At 39.6% G+C, this 20322-nt stretch overlaps 1 protein-coding gene across 1 annotated transcript in view; it reads left to right on the forward strand.

Annotated features, from left to right (window-relative positions):
• LOC136863674 (polypeptide N-acetylgalactosaminyltransferase 16) overlaps positions 1-20322 on the forward strand; it is a 249248-nt gene that overhangs the window by 119216 nt on the left and 109710 nt on the right. Inside the window, exon 8 of the mRNA XM_068226032.1 lies at positions 6935-7022. Coding sequence (XP_068082133.1) covers positions 6935-7022 — 88 coding nt within the window. The remainder of the gene's footprint in view (positions 1-6934; positions 7023-20322) is intronic.

Genomic DNA, 20322 nt, shown 5'->3' on the forward strand with positions numbered 1-20322 from the left:
ACGTGGATACCGGGGGTGGATACATGATGTTGTATGTTTACATCATTTTCGATTCCCTGGATGACGGCATAAATACTGGAATATACTTTGATGATGTAACATTATGGCACGTGACGTTGATTTCCATCCCCTCCCTCAGTTTTAGGCCAGTTTACTATCCGTGAGCTTACGAAATTTCAAAATACGTGAGCGACTCATTTATAATTATTTTGTATATCCTACTGATTTATAATTTTTGGTAAAATCCACTATTACGAATTACGTTGCTTGACAAAATTCAATAAATGAATTTCAATTAGAGATTCAGTAGGTATACTTTAATGTTGCTGGTGATATGTTGTATGTACACAGAGTAGTGACTAGTGAAGAAACCTCTCACGCATCTATGGGTCTTTGGAATCTTTCTCCGTCCGGCTTGAACGAGCCGCGAAAGAACCGGAAAAGAATTGTGAACGAATCGTAAGAATCGATTCAAAATGTATGAATGAATCGTTAGAATCGATTCTTGAAAAAGAATCGTATTGCCCAACTCCAATTTCCAACCAGTATAAAAATGTTTTCGTAGAAATGCACTGCCTACTTGATACAAAGAATCTTCACATTCATGTGAAACCGGTCCCAACTCCACAGAAACAGAACTGCAATCGCTAATGTTAATGAAATGTATAAAAGACACTCATAACAGCAAGTGGATGGTCCGAAAAGGATACAGAAAAATGAGCAAACGAGGTTGATAAAGAATTAAGTCAGGTGTTCTACGAGCGACGCGCCTTATCTCACAGTGCAAGATGCGGCAAGAGCGGACGTGGGCCCCTCCACTGACCTCCATCCCCTTCACTGACGCAGCAATAGACTCGCCCGGCAACGCTTGCTGGCTGTTCCTCCTGTCTCCACACCACGGTAAGATAGTGTACAAAATGCGCACTGTGGCGCTATCTCGGATGAGAGACTGAAACTACTAGCGGCGTGTGGCTTGGTACCAAAATTTATCATTGAGTTTCATCTCTAGTCTATTCTATCCTCTTTTCTCCACACACTCAGTCGCGCTTGCTTGACGTGTAGTGTAGTTTCATAAGTTACCGTACTGTCCATTTTGGAGGCTTTGTTTAGTGTTGAATGTAAAGTGCTTGCGTATTTTACGTGAATAGAAAATGAGCGGAAGCTCAGTGAAACGCAAAATTGAAAATGAAAACAAAATATATAACGAAAGCTGGGAGAGTGACTATTTAATTACTAACAACAGTGGGAAGCTTCAGTGTGTGGTTTGCATGCAAATAGTGTCTGTGCCGAAGGAGTACAATGTTAAACGACATTACTCAACAATGCACTAGAAAAAGTATGCAGCATATAAGGAAGAAGCTCGACACACACTGGTTGCAGACTTCAAAAAGAAATTAAAACAGGTACGGTATGTTTAGTAAAGTCTTACAAAATCAGTCGTCTTCTCTGTACGCCTCCTATGCAGTGTCGCTTGAACTTGCAAAGGCAAAAAACCCTTCACTGAAGGCAGTCTTGTTAAAAAAAAGTGCGCTGTGGAAATGGCAAAGGCTTTTGGAGATGCTAACATGGCTGAGAAATTTGAATCAGTGCCACTTACCAACCAAACAGTACAGAGAAGGGTCACTGATATGGGAGAACAAGTAGAAAAAACGGTCATTAAATTGGTTAAGGAAAGCACATATTTCTCGCTATGTCTTGATGAAAGCACTGATCAGTCAGATGTCAGTCAGCTACTAATATTTGTACGCACCATCTTCGAAGACTTCAGTAGTAAAGAGGAGCTATTTGATGTCTTTTCTCTTCAAGGAACAACAAAAGGGAGGGACATTTATGATGCTGTTAAAGTAACTGTCGACAGAGTTGGAGGCTTCAGTAAATGTTCAGCCATTGTGACAGACGGAGCGCCAGCGATGGCAGGTGTGAAGACAGGACTGACGGGATTGCTAAAAGAAAATGGCGTAACATGTCCAATGATCCACTGTCTCATTCAACAGGGAGCGTTGTGTGGGAAATCAATTAAGAAAACGGACGTTTTTGAACTTGTGGTTACAATTATTAATATGTTAAGAGGTGGAAATAGAGCCCTTTTGCATAGAAAATTCAAACAGTTTCTGCTGGAAATTGACGCAGAATATGAAGACTTGCTGTTGTACAACCATGTAAGGTGGCTGAGTGCAGGGAAGTGCCTTCAGCGTTTTTTTGCAATTCGCAAGGAAATCCCCGAATTTCTTAATAGGTTTGTCCCGTCAGATACCTCGGAAATAGAAGAGAAAATTCAAAGCCCAGATTTTTTTAAGCAGTTAGCTTTCCTAACAGGCATGACGAATCACCTTAACACCTTCAACCTGAGTCTTCAAGGAAGAAACCATGAGGTGTCAGATATGCTGGGAACTGTTAATGGATTTCGAAACAAATTGAAAATTTTCAAACTTTCTTTACAAAGCAATGAATTGACTCACTTCCCCTGCTGTCTACAATTAGCGGCGGAGGAGGACCAAGAAACCATACATTTTTCAGATTTCAGTTCACACATTCAAGAGATCATTGAAGAATTCAACACACGATTCAAGGAAACTGAAATTCTGAAAAGCAGTACACAACTTTACGTGAATCCTCTTGATGCTGCAATCGAGGAACAAGAACCATAACTACAACTTGAGCTGTGCGATCTACAAGCCGATACGTTCCTACAGACAAGACAAGAAAAGGGATCACGTTTTTTTAAACTGCTACCCAGCGAAAAATACCCAAAATTAAGACAATTTGGACTAAAATGACTTCAATGTTTGGGAGCACGTACCGGTACACATGTGAAAGGGTTTTTCCTCTATGAAATTCATTAAAAATCAATACAGAAGTCGACTTTCAGATTCTTCCTTGCTGCATCTTTTGCGATTAGCAACAACAGAGCTAGATGTAGACATTCGTTCATTGGTAGATTCAGCTGATCGACCACACTACTCCCACTAAACTGTCCTTCTCTAAGTTTTGTTTTGACTACATTATTAATTTCAGTTATTCTTAAGGCATTTTTTTCATTTTTGTCATTCGTCAAATATTAATTCAAATGAACTGTCATTGTTGGCTACACTTCTTCAGAATTCAATTGTCCTGGGTATAATAGTGTTAATTTTTAATTCCACTCCTTTATGCTAATGTACAATAGTGTTTTGAGCAATTAAAATTATCAAACCTTCATTTCAATTGAACTATGAACATTATTTCATACTGGTACCTCTGTTCTATTTGTAGAGTTTTACGAAAATTGGCCTATTATTAAAGTGCGGCCCGCGATCATACATAAGGTTTCCAATGTGGCCCTCGAGCCGTTACTAATTGGAAACCCCTGGTCTAAAGCATGAGATTTGAAAATAGAGAATGTATTTTGTGAACAAAGGAACGTTCTGTGTGTGTGGAACAAAATTAGGTAAAACCATACATCTAGCAACTCTACTAACATATATACAACCCTACATACATTATCATTATAGACCATTATGCCCTTCAGCATTCAGTCTGCAAGCCTCTGTGAATTTACTAAACATCGCCACAATCCTCTATTTACAACTAGTGCTGTGGCCTCATTTAGTTCTATACCTCTTATCTTTAAATCATTAGAAACTGAGTCTAACCATCATCGTCTTGGTCTCCCTCTACTTCTCTTACCCTCCATAACAGAGTCCATTATTCTTCTAGGTAACCTATCCTCCTCCATTCTCCTCACACGATCCCACCACCAAAGCTGGTTTATGCATACAGCTTCATCCATAGAGTTCATTCCTAACTTAGCCTTTACATCCTCATCCTGAGTACCCTCCTACCATTGTTCCCACCGGTTTGTACCAGCAATCATTCTCGCTACTTTCATGTATATTACTTCTAAATTGTGAATAAGATATTCTGAGTCCACCCAGCTTTTGCTCCTGTAAAGCAAAGTTGGTCTGAAAACAGACCGATATAAAGATAGTTTCGTCCAGAAGTTGACTTCCTTCTTACAGAATACTGTTGATCGCAACTGCGAACTCTCTGCATTAGCTTTACTACACCTTGATTCAATCTCACTTACTATATTACCATCCTGTGAGAACACACAACCTAAATACTTGAAATTATCTACCTGTTCCAGCTTTGTATCACCAATCTGACATTCAATTCTGTTGAATTTCTTACCTACTGACATCAATTTAGTCTTCGAAAGGCTAATTTTCATACCATACTCGTTACACCTATTTTCAAGTTCCAAGATATTAGACTGCAGGGTTTCGGCACAATCTGCCACTAAGACCAAGTCGTTAGAATAGGCCAGACTGCTTACTACATTTCCATCTACCTTAATCCCTCCCTGCCACTTTATACCTTTTAGCAGATGATCCATGTAAACTACGAACATTAAAGGTGAAAGATTACAGCCTTGTCTAATCGCTGTAAGTACCCTGAACCAAGAACTCATTCTACCATCAATTCTCATTGCAGCCCAATTGTCAACATAAATGCCTTTGATTGATAATAACCTACCCTTAATCCCATAGTCCCCCAGTACAGTGAACACGTTTTTCCTTGATACCCTGTCATATGCTTTCTCTAGATCTATGAAACATAACCACCTTTCCACTATTTCAAGTCTAAATTCATCTATTCCTGCTGCTTTATGACAATGGTGTTTATTTACCATTCTCTCCACTTCCTCAAGCGTAATTTCACCAACATCATTTGCCTTCTCCCCATGAGCTTGGTTGTTTGCGACACCACCATGAAGATTTCCTTTTACGTTGAGATGGTTTTCAAAATCTTCCCTCCACCTGTCCAGTGATTCCCTAGGATCTATTATGAGTTCACCTGAATTACCCAAAATACTGTTCATTTCCTTTTTCCCTCCCTTTCTGAGATTATTACTGTCCAGGCTGCATGATGTAGCCTTTTAAGGTTATTACCAAAATTTTCATAATACTTCTTTTTGGATTCATCAACTATTTGATTTGCTCTGTTTCTTTCATCTGCATAGAATTCCGTCTGCATCAGCCGTTGTTTGGAGCCATTTCTGATACGCCCTCTTTTTACATTTACAAGCTGCTCTCACTTCATCGTTCCACCAAGATGTTCGCTTTTCCCCATCTTTACACACAGTTCTTCCTAGGCATTCCCTTGCTGTTTCCACTACAGTATCTCTGTATGCCACCCATTCACTTTCTATATTCTGAACCTGCTTACTGTCCAATGTTTGGAACTTCTTGCTAATCATATCCATGTACTTCTGTCTAATTTCCTCATCCTGGAGATGATCTTCCCTGATTCTTTTGCAGACAGATTTCACTTTCTTTGTCCTAGGCCTAGAGATACTTAGTTCGCTACAGATCAGGTAGTGGTCTGTATCATCGAAAAATCCGCGAAAAACTCGTACATTCCTAACAGATTTCCTGAATTCGAAGTCGGTTAAGATATAGTCTATTATGGATCTGGTACCCCTAGCTTCCTATGTGTAGCGGTGAATACCCTTATGCTTGAAGAATGTATTCGTAATTGCTAAACCAATACTAGCACAGATGTCCAGCAAACGCTTCCCATTCCTATCAGCTTCCATATCTTCCCCACATTTACCAATCACCCTGTCGTATCCTTCAGTTCTATTTCCAACACTTGCATTGAAATCGCCCATTAGGACTATCCTATCCTTGCTGTTGACCCTGACCACAATGTCACTCAATACTTTACAAAACTTGTCAACTTCATTTTCATCTGTACCCTCACATGGTGAATACACTGAGACAATTCTCATCCTAATTCCTCCAACTGCCAAATCTACCCACATCATTCACTTATTTATGTGCCTAACAGAAAGTATGTTGCATGCTGATGAACAGTCCTACCCCAAACTCTGCTCTTCCCTTTATAATGCCCATCAAGTACACTTTATAATCTTCTACCTCTTCCTCGTTATCTCCCCTTACCTGAATATCACTAACTCCTAGCACATCCATGTGTATCCTCTTTGCTAACTCAGCCAGTTCTACTTTGTTTCTCCCATAAGCCCCATTAATATTGATAGCTACCCATTGAATTCCATTTCATTCGCCAAGTTGTTTCCAAGGAGTCCCTCAGCTGTCAAATGGGAGTGGGACTCTGTTACTCCCATAGGTCCGAGGCTTGCTTAAAATGTTCTGAGCTCGGTAAATTCATGAAGCAGGATACTGCCCTACTTAAACATAGTCCAAGTGAGGATGTCTCCTCTAACGGGTCAGAGACCACAGGTGGATTGTATAGTCCCAGCCATCTGAGCACAATGAGGGCTATGACTCAGAATATCTCTGAGATGCCCACTCCCATTCCATAGCAACTGGTATCCCGAATCTCAGGACCACTTACTAGGCCACTCAGCCGTTGCCCATGGTTCACGAACTAGGATGTGACTACACTAACCCACACCATGGTTGGTCAGTTGGTATTTCTAACTATGAAATTACTGATATAGGATCTTGACAAATATGTCATATTTTAAGTAAATTAATTCATTCAATTTTCACGTGTAATTTATCATGTTCCACCACTACATTTAAGGATGTAATGATACAGCCTTGCAAATAGATTTCCTCTAGTAAAGGTGAGAGATGCATTTATGGTACAATCCTGTTCAAACGTTTAATTATATTATGACGTAGATTTTATATACATTTTGCAAACAACTTGCATCCTGAGATAGTAATTATGTTTGCAGTCTTTGCTTAATTTTTGTATTGTTCCTTGTTAAAGAAAGTAGTATGTTAACCATACTTATGTGACAGTTAATGTACTGCATGTTTTAAAACTTGTGGTTAAGAAAATCCTCCCTCATCTCTATTGCACTTAAAGTACAGTAACACATGTTTAAAAATATTTTATAACAATTAGAGAACAAATTCATGCCTCTTTTAAATTTATACATGTCATTCTTGGTCTCCAGGAACCTCTTCTGGTGGCAAGTCCTGTTATTGATGTCATTGACATGGATACTTTCCAGTATCGATCATCATCTTCACAGCTTAAGGGAGGTGAGAGTCTAGCAAGAGTAATATTCTTTCTTACAAATATGTTTACAAAGTCATAGGTTTGATTCCCAGTGCGGTTAGCTGGGATTTAAGAGTGCTTAAATGGAAGATATGTAGGTTAGTAGATTTACTGTCATGTGAAAGGACCCTGTTTCAGAGTAAAATTCCAGAACACAATAGCAATTGAAGGGACATTAAATACATAATAATATTATTACTAGTGGTATGTTTTTCTCACTGTGACATGGAACTGGATTGTTGTTAATACCAGACCAGATCTTTCATTGTAGTGACCTTGGTTATCATACTACAATCAAGCAATGGAAGTTTACATGTTGAGTTCACAAAGTTGCCACTATTTTACAGGGGTATGAGAGAGAGAGAGAGAGAGAGAGAGAGAGAGAGTAAACAAATTGTACACTGACCTAACAGGATTTGTTTATATTATCACAACTTAGAACTTTTCTTTTCCATGTTGACCTCCATTATTATTTATTATGCATCACATAAATGTAATACCCATAGATACATAACATCCATTGAAATGAAATGTCGTATGGCTTTTAGTGCCGGGATATCCCAGAATGGGTTTGGCTCGCCAGGTGCAGGTCTTTCTATTTGACTCCCATAGGCGACCTGCGCGTCATGATGAGGATGAAATGATGATGAAGACAACACATAGTATCTCCAAATTCCTCAACATTTTGTTTTCATCTGCAGGTTGCCTTTGTCTCAGAATACAAGCTTAGCAGACAACAATGAAATAATATTCTTTACCAGTTTGCTTTGACAGCAACTCGTTTATTATATATTGGTTTTACGTCACACCAACACAGACAGGTCTTCTGGCAGCAATGGGATAGGAGAGGGCTAGGACTGGAAAGGAATCAACCGTGATGAAGTAACCAAAACCTATCACTTCAGTGAAGTTCAATCAATCATACTGATCTGCATTTAGGGCAGTCGCCCAGGGGGCAGATTCCCTATCTGTTGTTTTCCTAGCCTTTTCTTAAATGATCGCAAAGAAATTGGAAAATTATTGAACATTTCCCTTGGTAAGTTATTCCAATCCCTAATTCTCCTTCCTATAAACGAATATTTGCCCCAATTTGTCCTCTTGAATTCCAACTTTATCTTCATATTGTGATCTTTCCTACTTTTAAAGACACCACTCAAACTTATTCGTCTATTGATGTCCTCCCACACCATCTCTCCTCTGACAGCTCAGAACATACCATTTAATCGAGCAGCTTGTCTCCTTTCTCCCAAATCTTCCCAGCCCAAACTTTGCAACATTTTTGTAACGCTACCCTTTTGTCGGAAATCACCCAGAACAAATCGAGCTGCTTCTCTTTGGATTTTTTCCAGTTCTTGATTCAAGTAATCCTGGTGAGGGTTCCATACTCTGGAACCATACTCTAGTTGGGGTCTTACCAGAGACTTATATGCCCCCTCCTTTACATCCTTACTACAATCCCTAAATACCCTCATAACCATGTCCAGAGATCTGTACCCTTTATTAACAATCATATTTATGTGATTACCCCAATGAAGGTCTTTTCTTATATTAACACCTAGGTACTTACAATGATCCCCAAAGGGAACTTTCACCCCATCAACACAGTAATTAAAATTAATTTTCCTATTTGTGAAGCTCACAACCTGACTTTTAACCCCGTTTATCATCATACCATTGTCCACCGTCCATCTCACAACACTATCGAGGTCACCCTGCAGCCGCTCACAATTTCATAAATTATTTATTACTCTGTACAGAATAACATCATCTGCAAACAGCCTTATCACTGATTTCACGTCCTTACACATATCATTGATATATATAAGAAAACATAAAGGTCCAATAATACTGCCTTGAGGAATTCCCCTTTTAATAATTACAGGGTCAGATAAAGCTTCGCCTACTCTAATTCTCTGAGTTCTATTATCTAGAAATATAGCCACCCATTCAGTCACTCTTTTTTCTAGTCCAATTGTACTCATTTTTTCCAGCAGTCTTCAATGATCTACCCTATCAAATGCCTTAGATAGGTCAATTGCAATACAGTCCATTTGGCCTCCTGAATCCCGGATATCTGCTATATCTTGCTGAAATCCTACAAGCTCAGCTTCAGTCGAATAACCTTTCCTAAACCCAAACTGCCTTTTGTCAAACCAGTTATTAATTTCGCAAACATGTCTAATATAATCAGAAAGAATGCTTTCCCAAAGCTTACATACAATACATGTCAAACTGACTGGCCTGTAATTTTCAGCTTTATGTCTATCACTCTTTCCTTTATACACAGGGGCTACAATAGCAACTCTCCATTCATTTGGTATAGCTCCTTCAACCAATCAATAATCAAATAAGTATTTCAGATATGGTACTATATCCCAACCCATTGCCTTTAGTATATCCCCAGAAATCTTATCAATTACAGCTGCTTTTCTAGTTTTCAACTTTTGTATATTACTGTAAATGTCATTGTTATCATAGGTAAATTTTAATACTTCTTTAGTGTTACTCACATCCCCTATCTGGACATTATCCTTGTAACCATCAATCTTTACATCAAGTTCCATTGATGTGATTTTTAGCGTGTGATAAAATTCAACTGCAGAAATGCATGAGCTTGGGAAAACGTCTGTAAAAAGGATTGTCATAGACAGTTTTCTCACAGTTTATAGTTATATTTTAGAATCGGGTTCTTCACTGGGTGCAGCAATGAATAGTATGTGCATGGTGTGAAGATGGGAAACTGCAGAAAACCATCTTCAGGGCTACCAACAGTGGAGTGAATGCAAGCTAACAGCTACATGGCCTGAACTGAACTGCCAACTCTCTTTGTGACAGTAACCACTTGCCTGACACCCTTCTGAGAAACATCCTGCCGCAAACTCCAATAATTTGAAATTTAGCATCATTTCACAAACCACAGTTGGTGACAATGAACAGTTATGTGAGGCTTATGTTAAAGTGAGCAAGTCGCATTGCACCGAGTGAGTTGGCCATGTGGTTAGGGGCGCGCAGGTGTGAGCTCGCATCTGGGAGACAGTGGGTTCGAATCCCACCGTCGTCAGCCCTGAAGATGGTTTTCCATGGCATCCCATTTTCACACCAGGAAAATGCTGGGGCTGTACCTTAATTAAGGCCATGGCCGCTTACTTCCCATTCCTAGGCCTTTCCTATCCCATCGTCGCCATAAGACCTATCTGTGTCAGTGCGACGTAAAGCAAATAGCAAACAAAAAAGTTGCATTGCACTGTCTAGGGAGGCTCATACTAATGCTGAAAATCTCATTAAATCTTGTATGGAAGATATGTCCACAGTGTTAGATAAAAAACAATGTGCAATTATAAAAAAAGTATGTTTTCAAATGCCACTCTATAAAGACATTTTGGGGACATCCATCCATACATACATACATACATACATACATACATACATACATACATACATACATACATACATACATATATAGAACTGAAGAGTATTAGGCAAATAAATGCCAGTACCTCCTTCAGTTTACAATTAAATGAAACCTATTATGTAGCCCATTTCTCAGGTGTTCTAGTTTATGCACAATACATTGATGCTGTTGAAGAAGCCATTCAATGGGTGAGAAAATTTTTGTCATGATTGATTCTTCTTTCAAGAAAATGGATTATTGTGGAACAATGCATGAGTGTATGTGCAAATAGAACTTAATGGCAGGAAAATGGTATGATTTTATTGAATGTATTAAGGCCGTTGCAACAAACATCAAAAGTAGCATGTATCCTGTTCATAAACAGGGCTGGTAGTAAAGTAGGTTGCAAAGACACTTAACACTGATCTTGATGAGGCTGTAAAAATTGTTAACTTCATCAGATCTAGACCTCTGAATGCTAGGCTCCCTAATGCTTTTAGTGATCTTCATTTGTCATCAAAACCTTTTCTGATTCAGTCTGGTTGCATTGTTTATAATACCTGACTAACATTATTTTCTGGTGAAATGAGTAAAACCTTCCTGTTCAGCAAAATCCCAATGTTGTTATTTTTAACCTGTGATAAAATTGATTCAGCTCTAGAAAAGTTTGAGTTCTGGGAAATGTCTGTAAATAGCAACATCACAGTTGGTTTTCACGCACTTTAGAGTTCTATATTAGAATCAGATACTTCCCTGGGTGTGGCCATCAATGAGAAATCATTGAAAACTTATATGACTTGTAGAAAGCTTAGGGGAATAATTTGCCAAATCAGAAGATGATACCAGCTGGTTAAGAGATCCTTTAGCTGCTTTACAAACAAAACAAAACAAAACAAAACAAAACAAACCCCATTGCACAACAACCTTGATGGGGCTTGGCCTACCAAGCGACCACTGGTCAGCCTGAAGGCCTGCAAATTATGAGGTGACACATGGTCATTTCAATGGATTATCTCCCCAGCCATTGTTCTTGTCTTTCTAGATTGGGGCCACTATCTCACCATCAGATAGCTCTTCATTGTTCTTATGTAGATAGGTTCACATTTGCACCAATTTAATAGTTTTTAAGTTAGACATTGCGTCTGATCATGATATGAAAATCATATTTAGAAACTTAACAGTCATTGAGTTCTAGACTTATTTAATAGAAGAATACCTGAACATTTCCTACTATGCTTTGTTCCCATTTAATTCAATACAGTATATCTCTGCAAAATGTGCCTTTAAACTATACATTGCAACAAACGTGATGCTGAACCTGGCGACAACTTTTTCACATTGAACCAGACTGACAGAACTCAGCTCTGGTAAACAAACACATCCTCTGTACTAGTCATCAGTAAGTGAAATGAAAATGATAATTCTTTGTTACTGTACACAAAATTTATAACCCATTAACTGTACCAACCTTACCCTTTGAAGAGTTGTAATCTGTAATTTGCACTGGTTTCCCATTTCCTTGGTCAGCCACATTTTTTGTCATGCATAGTTAACAGACAGAACCAACATAACTTGCTTTTTCTTGGTGGCAAATGAAATTGTCTTGGCATCCAAACATGTTAGTTCCAGGAAAGAAATTTGTGTTTTCCATCACAAATTTGAGTGGAACTTCTATTTTATTTTTCTTCAAACACCTCATAAAGTGTTTGACCAGTGCTCAGCAGTTACTCAGCCAATGGGTAGCTACTGAATTAGTTGTCATTGATAATGATTTACCACAATGAAGGGCCTATTGCAGCACACATAAGGTCCTAACATCTGAGACCCACAGTATACCTCAAACTTGTAGGAATAAGAAGTTTCTGCATCTCAAACTATCAAGCCATATGTGGCAGGCTTTTTGGCCATGTACTGTATAAAACCATGACCACCTTGGAACGGAAACATCATTAGTAGTCCACTCTCCAAGGCTGTACGAGCTTTCATAGTTGGCAACAGACTTGGTGAAAAAATTGTGAATGGGAACTAATTTATCACTTTTAGCTCATAGGGCCCTAGTCATTAAGTCGTGAAACTTAACAAATCTCAACAAAAATATGATATAATCCAAAATGACTTTTGCTGAAGTTGGCTTGCAAAATCCTGTTCCATTTCAATAGAAAATTTCTGAAATGTCAGGTCTATTCCCCCTTTTTATAGTCATGAAGAATAAAGCATCAAATAAGGCTAAAATGTCTGTCCTTGTGGTAGACCAATAGTCTCTCTCTCGAACTACATCTCTGTAATAACTTCTTGTTCTTCTCTATTTCTGGCTGTAAAAATGTTAGTAAATTTGACATCATCATCTACCATTGCATCACTAATAATTTGTGAAAAACATTGAAGTGGTTTCTTACATTGGCAAGCTCATCCCCTGGTACCAGGAAGGGTTTTTATTCAATTTAAAATTTGATTTTTTAGTTTGTGGTGACAGGTTTATTTGCCCAAAATGTCTTACCATCCTTTCTAATGAAGAATTTCAAATCTTCAAAATCAGCAATGTAGTCTTTTTCACCAGGATCCAAGTCAATTTCTGAGTCATTGCTGTGATCGTCCTCTTCAATATGTTCAAGCTCGAAGTCAATATCATCTGGATCATGAATTGCTTCTTCTTCTTTTCCTTCATCTCACATTTCCAATTCAAGCAGTGTCATCAGAATTGCAGAATCGTGGCCTAGAAAAAGGAGTAGAAACACATCGTTATTGATTTGTATGATAAATAATGCTGAAACCTGAAATGATTATGCATAAATAATCTTCCGTTAAGTATAGCAAAATCAGTTTTCATCATCCTCCATAAAATATATTTTTATACATAGAGTTTCATTCACAAGATTTCTAGGATTGATTATAGACCAAAATTTATCATGGAATGTACATATTCAGTTTGTCTGTAAAAAAAAAAAAAAAAAAAAAAAAAAAAAAAAAAAAAAAAAAAAAAGTCACAGGGGTAATTGGAGCATTGCATAAAATGAAAGGTGTTTAACCTGCCAATACCTTAAAATCAGTTTCCTATAGTCTTATTCATTCACACTTATCCTACATGTGTTTTATCTGAGCTTCATGAGACTGACAGCTCCAGCCCTCTGCTGACCTTAATGACTCAGGAATTTCTGTCTTGAAATAGAATACAGAGCACTGGCGTAGCCAAGGGGGGGGCCCACTGGGGCCGGGCCCCCCCCAAAATGTTTCCTGAAACTAGAGCGAGGATCAGTCGTTGTTTTACGTACGATACGAACAACTTAAAACTTACGCCGAAATGACGAATTAACGTAGCGACAAAGAATCTACTAGCAGGGCTCAATACGGCCATTCATAATTCTCCATATTTGTACTGCTTGAATGAAAGGAAGACACTTAGGTTTGTGATGCGCGGGTATTTCACTGTAGAGGCCTCAGTTTTGGGAATGTGTTGACAAATGCCAAAAGATGAGGAAAGGGGCAATTAGCCAGGGATTACTCAGTAGGGGGCCGGAACGTGACCACCGAGATAACGGGGTCCACAGCTAGAAACAGTTGAACAACATCGTGTCAACTTTTGCAGATCAGTTCCAGTAAACTGGGGTTGTACCGTGGTTGAAAGATGTGCTGTGTTTAAGTTGCAGCGTTCGGAAGACTGTGACAGGATTGTGAGCTGCACGTTAGTTTCTCATTTTGTGCCATATAATAACTTTATTTGTCACTAAGGGCAAAATAATGTGCATCCTCGGTAAGTTATGATTTTTTTAAAATTCTAATAGCAAGACAGATCGCAGATGCGTGCCTTAGTTCTATAGGTAGGTCTATATATTTTGTCAAATGCCCGGGGACTGATTAGAACTTCAAATGGCACCATCAAAAGTGCATGTAACTATCTTGTAATTAGCGGACGTGATAACTCAGTTCCAATGGTTCTATCTTCTCATCAAGACGGCCGAGGCTTGAGTCGCAGTCGATGCATGAAACATTTTTAAAATGGGAAGTCACGTTCTATTGATGCAGATTCTACTTAAAACACTAGGTCGCGTGCCGTACCTTTCTTTAGTACTTTTGAGTAATAACCGCATCATTTATGATGGTGTATTTTGAGTATCAAGCATTCTTCGCGCTTACCTTGTACCTTAAATGGTGAGTGGATGCAGTGGCGTACCCACGAAATAATTTCAGTGGCCAAGTCTAGGCCAGTAGCGTAGATACAACTTTTCCATGGAAGGGGTTGTGAAAAGATGTTTTATTTTGTATTTAGAATTTGCTTTACGTCGCACCGTAGGTCTTATGGCAACGATGGGAAAGTAAAGGGTTAGGAGTGGGAAGGAAGCGGCCCTAGCCTTAATTGTATGTTGTGTCTTCAGTCTTCAGCCCTAAGGCTAGTTGGATCCTCAACAGCTCCGCCATCAGCTGTCATTAAGGTGTGAAAATGGGAAACCACGGAAAACCACCTTTAGGGCTGCCGACAGTGGGGTTCGAAGCGGATGCAAGCACACAGCTGTGCGCCTTTAACCGCACGGCCAACTAGCCCGGTGGATATGAAAAGAAAGCCGGTCCTACCGAGTGCGGTGACGGATCTTCTGTAGATATTGATGGTTTTGATTGTTGCCATGGAATTATATCCAACAATCGAAATCATAGCTTCTGTACTCTAAACCGCCTGCATTATTGAAACTGTTCGTAAAATTGATAATATCGTTCTTCGTTTGTGAGGAAGTAGAATCTTCATTTAATTTTTTTTTTTTTTTCTAAAAGAAAGAACCACTTTGGTACGACACCCCGTGAAGGTGACTACCTGCCAGGTCGTAGATATTTCGATCACGGGAGACTCATGGCCAACTCTATTGCACCCAGAAACAAGGCTGTATCTTCCCGATCCCATGCCTTTCTTAACTCTGTCAGTGGCGGGCATCGAATGCAGGATGCCTTAAGTCTAATTCTAAAATAAGGTGACCTGAAAGTAACAAGCCGACCCCGCGGTGTAGGGGTAGCTTGCCTGCCTCTTACCGGAGGCCCCGGGTTCCATTCCCGGCCAGGTCAGGGTTTTTACCTGGATCTGAGGACTGGTTCGAGGTACACTCAGCCCACGAGCTTATAATTGAGGAGCTATCTGACGTTGAGATAACGGCCCCGGTCTAGAAAGCCTAGAATAACGGCGGAGAGGATTCGTCGTGCTGACCACAGGACACCTCATAATTTGCAGGACTTCGGGCTGAACAGCGGTCGCTTGGTAGGCGATGGCCCTTCGGGGCTGTTACGCCATGGAGTTTGGTTTGGAAAAGTGTACAGAGAAGTAAGCGACATCCCTGCAAGGCTCTTTAGCTTCCAGCTAGTTCTTCCGTCCGGTCTCGTGCATTTAGGACAGTTGGAAAACGTACGCCTTAATAAATGCTCTTCATAAAACCTGTGTAAACATACTAACTGAATCTATTTATAACAATAATCACAAACGCCTCCTTTTCATGTGGTTCAGTTGGTTGAGTCGCTGTCCTTCTGAGTCCGAGTTCGCAGGTTCAAATCCCGACTTTGGTCGGTGGCCCTCAAAACAGTGTTGAAATGGCAACAGCTCCATGTCGTTGGTTTCTGGCACGTTAATAAAAATTATACATACGAATATTAGCGTCACAAAACTGTAACTTAATGCTACTATATTCTGCACCCCAGGCTTGCGAGGGAAACGAATTAACAATTTGCTTTACGTCGCAACTACACTGATAGGCCTTATGGTGACGGTGGGATAGGAAAGGCGTAGGAGTGGGATGGAAGCGGCCGTTCCCTTAATTAAGGTACAACCCCAGCATTTGCCTGGTGTGAAAATGGGAAACCACGGGAAACCATTTTCAGGGCTGCCGACAGAAGGGTTCGAATCCACTGGCTCCCGGATGCAAGCTCACAACTGCGCTGCCCTAACCGCAAGGGAAACAAATAGGACAAGGTAAACACTCCCTAGCGTATGGTGTGACATATATTTTTCTTAACCAACTAACAAAATGTCTATACCCATACCCCTTACATTCTATATTTATTTATTTATTAGTGCCTTATTTACAGTAGCGAAGTTAGGGCTCGAGGCCCTCTCGTATACTTAACCACATACTAATCAAAATCTTAAATAGAATACTGAGATACGTAAAACAGTTAAAACTACATAAATTAATAGTTTTAAAAATAAATGTAAATACATTACTAACTAAATTAATATTAAAACTAATTAATATTAATAAGTGTGCGACTGCATGGCTAAATGGTTAGCGAGTTGGCCTTTGGTCACAGGGGTCCTGGATTCGATTCCCAGCAGGGTCGGGAATTTTAACCATCATTGGTTAATTTCGCTAGCACGGGGGCTGGGTGTATGTGTCGTCTTCATCATCATTACATTCTCATCCCGACGCGAGCCTAACATGTCCTCGGACACTTCTGGCACTAAAACCCATACGCCATTTCATTTCAATATTAAAAACTCTTAAAAATGACATCCTCAGGCACGCACACATTCACACTTCAACCATTCTGTCAGCTGTCCTCAGCAGGTAGTCTCGGCAGGTTTAATTTAATTTCGTGTGGCTATTTCTAGCCGAGTGCAGCCCTTGTAAGACAGACCCTCCGATGAGGGTGGGCGGCATCTGCCATGTGTAGGTAACTGCGTGTTATTGTGGTGGAGGATAGTGTTATGTGTGGTGTGTGAGTTGCAGGGATGTTGGGGACAGCACAAACACCCAGCCTCCGGGCCATTGGAATTAAAGAAAGAAGGTTAAAATCCCCGACCCGGCCGGGAATCGAACTCGGAACCCTCTGAACCGAAGGCCAGTACGCTGACCATTCAGCCAACGAGTCGGACGTCTCGGCAGGTGACCTTAAATCTTAATAAAGAGCTAGTTTCTCTGACCTGAGCTGACAGGGAATTCCATAATGTGACGCCGATCACCACAAATAATCTATTAATTGTATTTGTGCGGTGCAGTGGAATAGAAAGATAGGATCTAAAACGTGTATTTAAGTTGTGAAATGATGATAAAAAGGTGAATTTAGAAGAAATATACAGTGGCTGACTTTCAGCTAACACTCCTAAACACCATCGTTAAAGTGTGTAGCTGCCGACGTTTATCAGGCTTCAGCCATGGGACGGCCTCATAGTATGGGGTGGTATGAACATCGTACCCGATGTTGTAAATAAATCTCAGGCAGGAATTCAGTGCTCGTTGAAGTTTAAGTGTTTCTTCTCTCGTCATATCAACTAATACAACGTAACAGTAATCAAGCATAGGGGGAATGAGTGTCTGTATTCGTTTTGCCTTTAGCTCAAATGGAAATATATCCCTCTGCCGTTTAAGAGGGTGAAGCACTCCAAAGGTCTTTTTTTTACGTATTTCTTTCGTGTACCAGAACAATCAAGTGTTTCATTCATAATTAAGCCAAGATTTTTAACCGGTTTACTGTGGGGAATTATGTTCCCATTCAGTAGGATAGGCGGGATTGCGACATTGTTTGAGCAGCTCAGTAATTTTCGTGGTACCGAGCTCGATAGCTGCAGTAGCTTAAGTGCGGCCAGTATCCAGTATTCGGGAGATAGTAGGTTCGAACCCCACTGTCGGCAACCCTGAAAATGGTTTTCCGTGGTTTCCCATTTTCACACCAGGCAAATGCTGGGGCTGTACCTTAATTAAGGCCACGGCCGCTTCCTTCCAACTCCTAGCCCTTCCCTGTCCCATCGTCGCCATAAGACCTATCTGTGTCGGTGCGACGTAAAGCAACTAGCAAAAAAAATTTTTTCGTGGTCCAATTATGATTGCCTGAGATTTTGTGGAGTTTAGTATAAGAGAATTTCGTTGTGCATATATACTGAGTCATCAGAGGTCATTGTTAATATCTTGTCTTGCAGTGTCGATATGTTATTTCCTGTCACGGATGGTATGTCATTGATATAAATACAGAAAAGCATCTGGCCGTAAAACAGGGCCAAATTCACATGTATGACACAGTTCGCACCCGTGACCCCCACAGATGTAGGAAAAACGGAAGAAGAAGAAGAAGAAGAAGAAGAAGAAGAAGAAGAAGAAGAAGAAGATGATGATGATGATGATGATGATGATGATTACTATTAGCTTCCGGAATCCGCACGAATCCGCCACTCTTACTTGGATCCAAGAACACTAATTTCCTTTTTAGGTATTCTATACCACCTAAACTCTGGAAGTTTGGTCACCTAAAAATGGGCCCCCCCCAAACTGAAATCCTGGCTACGCTACTGATACAGAGACAAGGGTTACTGACAAAACAGACAATCCAATTGCTACAATTGCCAAGTATCGAAAATGTGGGCAGGAGACATCTTAGAAGCAGAACATACTGCTGCTAAATATAGGAAATACATGCTTATGAATAAATATGCCAAAATTTGCATTTAACTATAAAAATGGTAGAAATATGTAAATAAATAAATAAGTCATATTTAGCTAAATAAAAAATATTTAAGCACATCATTATCAGAGACTTAATTACAAATAGTTTTTCAAATGACAGAATAACTTCTTCTGTAACGAATCCCTCCTCTTCTGACCTACTTTGGGAGTTATTTTTAATTTACTGCCATGTTGTAAATTTGGTTATCTTATAGCTTTGGACAGCAGGCAATGGTATGAATGTAAATGGGATGAAAAGTCAAGTTGTAAGTTTCACCAAGAGTAAAAGTCCTCTCAGTTTTAATTATTGTGTTAATGTGGTGATAGTACCTCATGGGGAACAATGTAAGTAACTAGCTCTTAATATCAGGAATGATCTTCACTGGTGTAATCATATTAAAGAAGTAGTTAAGAAAGGTCGCAGATCTCTTCATATGGTTATGAGAGTATTTAGGGGTTGTAGTAAGAATGTAAAGGAGAGGGCGTATAAGTCTCTGGTAAGACCGCAGTTAGAGTATGGCTCCAGTGTAAGGGACTGTCACCAGGACTACTTGATATGATAGCTGGAAAAAATTCAAAGGAATGCAGCACGATTTGTTCTGGGTGGTTTCCGACAAGGGAGTAGTGTTACTAAAATGTTGCAAAATTTGTTCTGGGAAGACTTGGGAGTAAGGAGACGAGATGCTTGACAATGTGGTATGTTTCAAGCTGTCAATGGTGAGTTGGCATGGAATGACGTACTGTAGGTAGAAGAATAAGCTTGACTGGAGCGTTTAAAAGTAGGAAAGATCATAATATGAAGATAAAGTTAGAATTCAAGAGGACAGATTGGGGCAAATATTCATTGATAGAATGAGGAGTAAGTGATTGGAATAAATTATCAAGGGAAATGTTCGATCAGTTTCCAAGTTTGTTGAAAATATTTAACAAAAAGCTAGGTAAACAATTTAAATAAATGTAAATATGAGGTAAACAATTGATTGGGAATCTGCCACCTAGGCAACTGGCTTAAATGCAGTCGGTTGTTCGGTTGGTCGGTCGGTTGGTTTTGAAGTTCAAAAGCCAGCTGTTGCTTGCTTTGAAATTAGTGTCTTGCAAAATTTAAAAAGCAAATCACTACCAATCACTATTGTATACATTCTTTAATGTGTTACAAGAATCTTTGAATCTAGTGAACACCAAAGCACCACATCACTTGGAAATATCTTCTCTGACATTCTGTAATTTCTTTTATGAACTACTCAATTATACTGCTTGTAAGATACATGGAATCTTCTCATTAGTGTTTTCTTGCTGTGGGTTGGATGATTGTTATTTATCCTTTCTTTTCAAGGGCATGGAATCTCCTTTTCTTATCTTGTATGGTGATAGAAGTGCTGCCTCGCTGTTACTCCCGTCTTCTTCTTCATCATGCAATGCCACTTGTTCCACGTTGTCAAAATCGAGGGTGTCCATAGCCTCACAATCCACATCCTGGAAAAAAAAGTG

This window comes from Anabrus simplex, chromosome 2 (genome assembly GCF_040414725.1).
Source record: "Anabrus simplex isolate iqAnaSimp1 chromosome 2, ASM4041472v1, whole genome shotgun sequence".
NCBI classification, from domain to species: domain Eukaryota; kingdom Metazoa; phylum Arthropoda; class Insecta; order Orthoptera; family Tettigoniidae; genus Anabrus; species Anabrus simplex.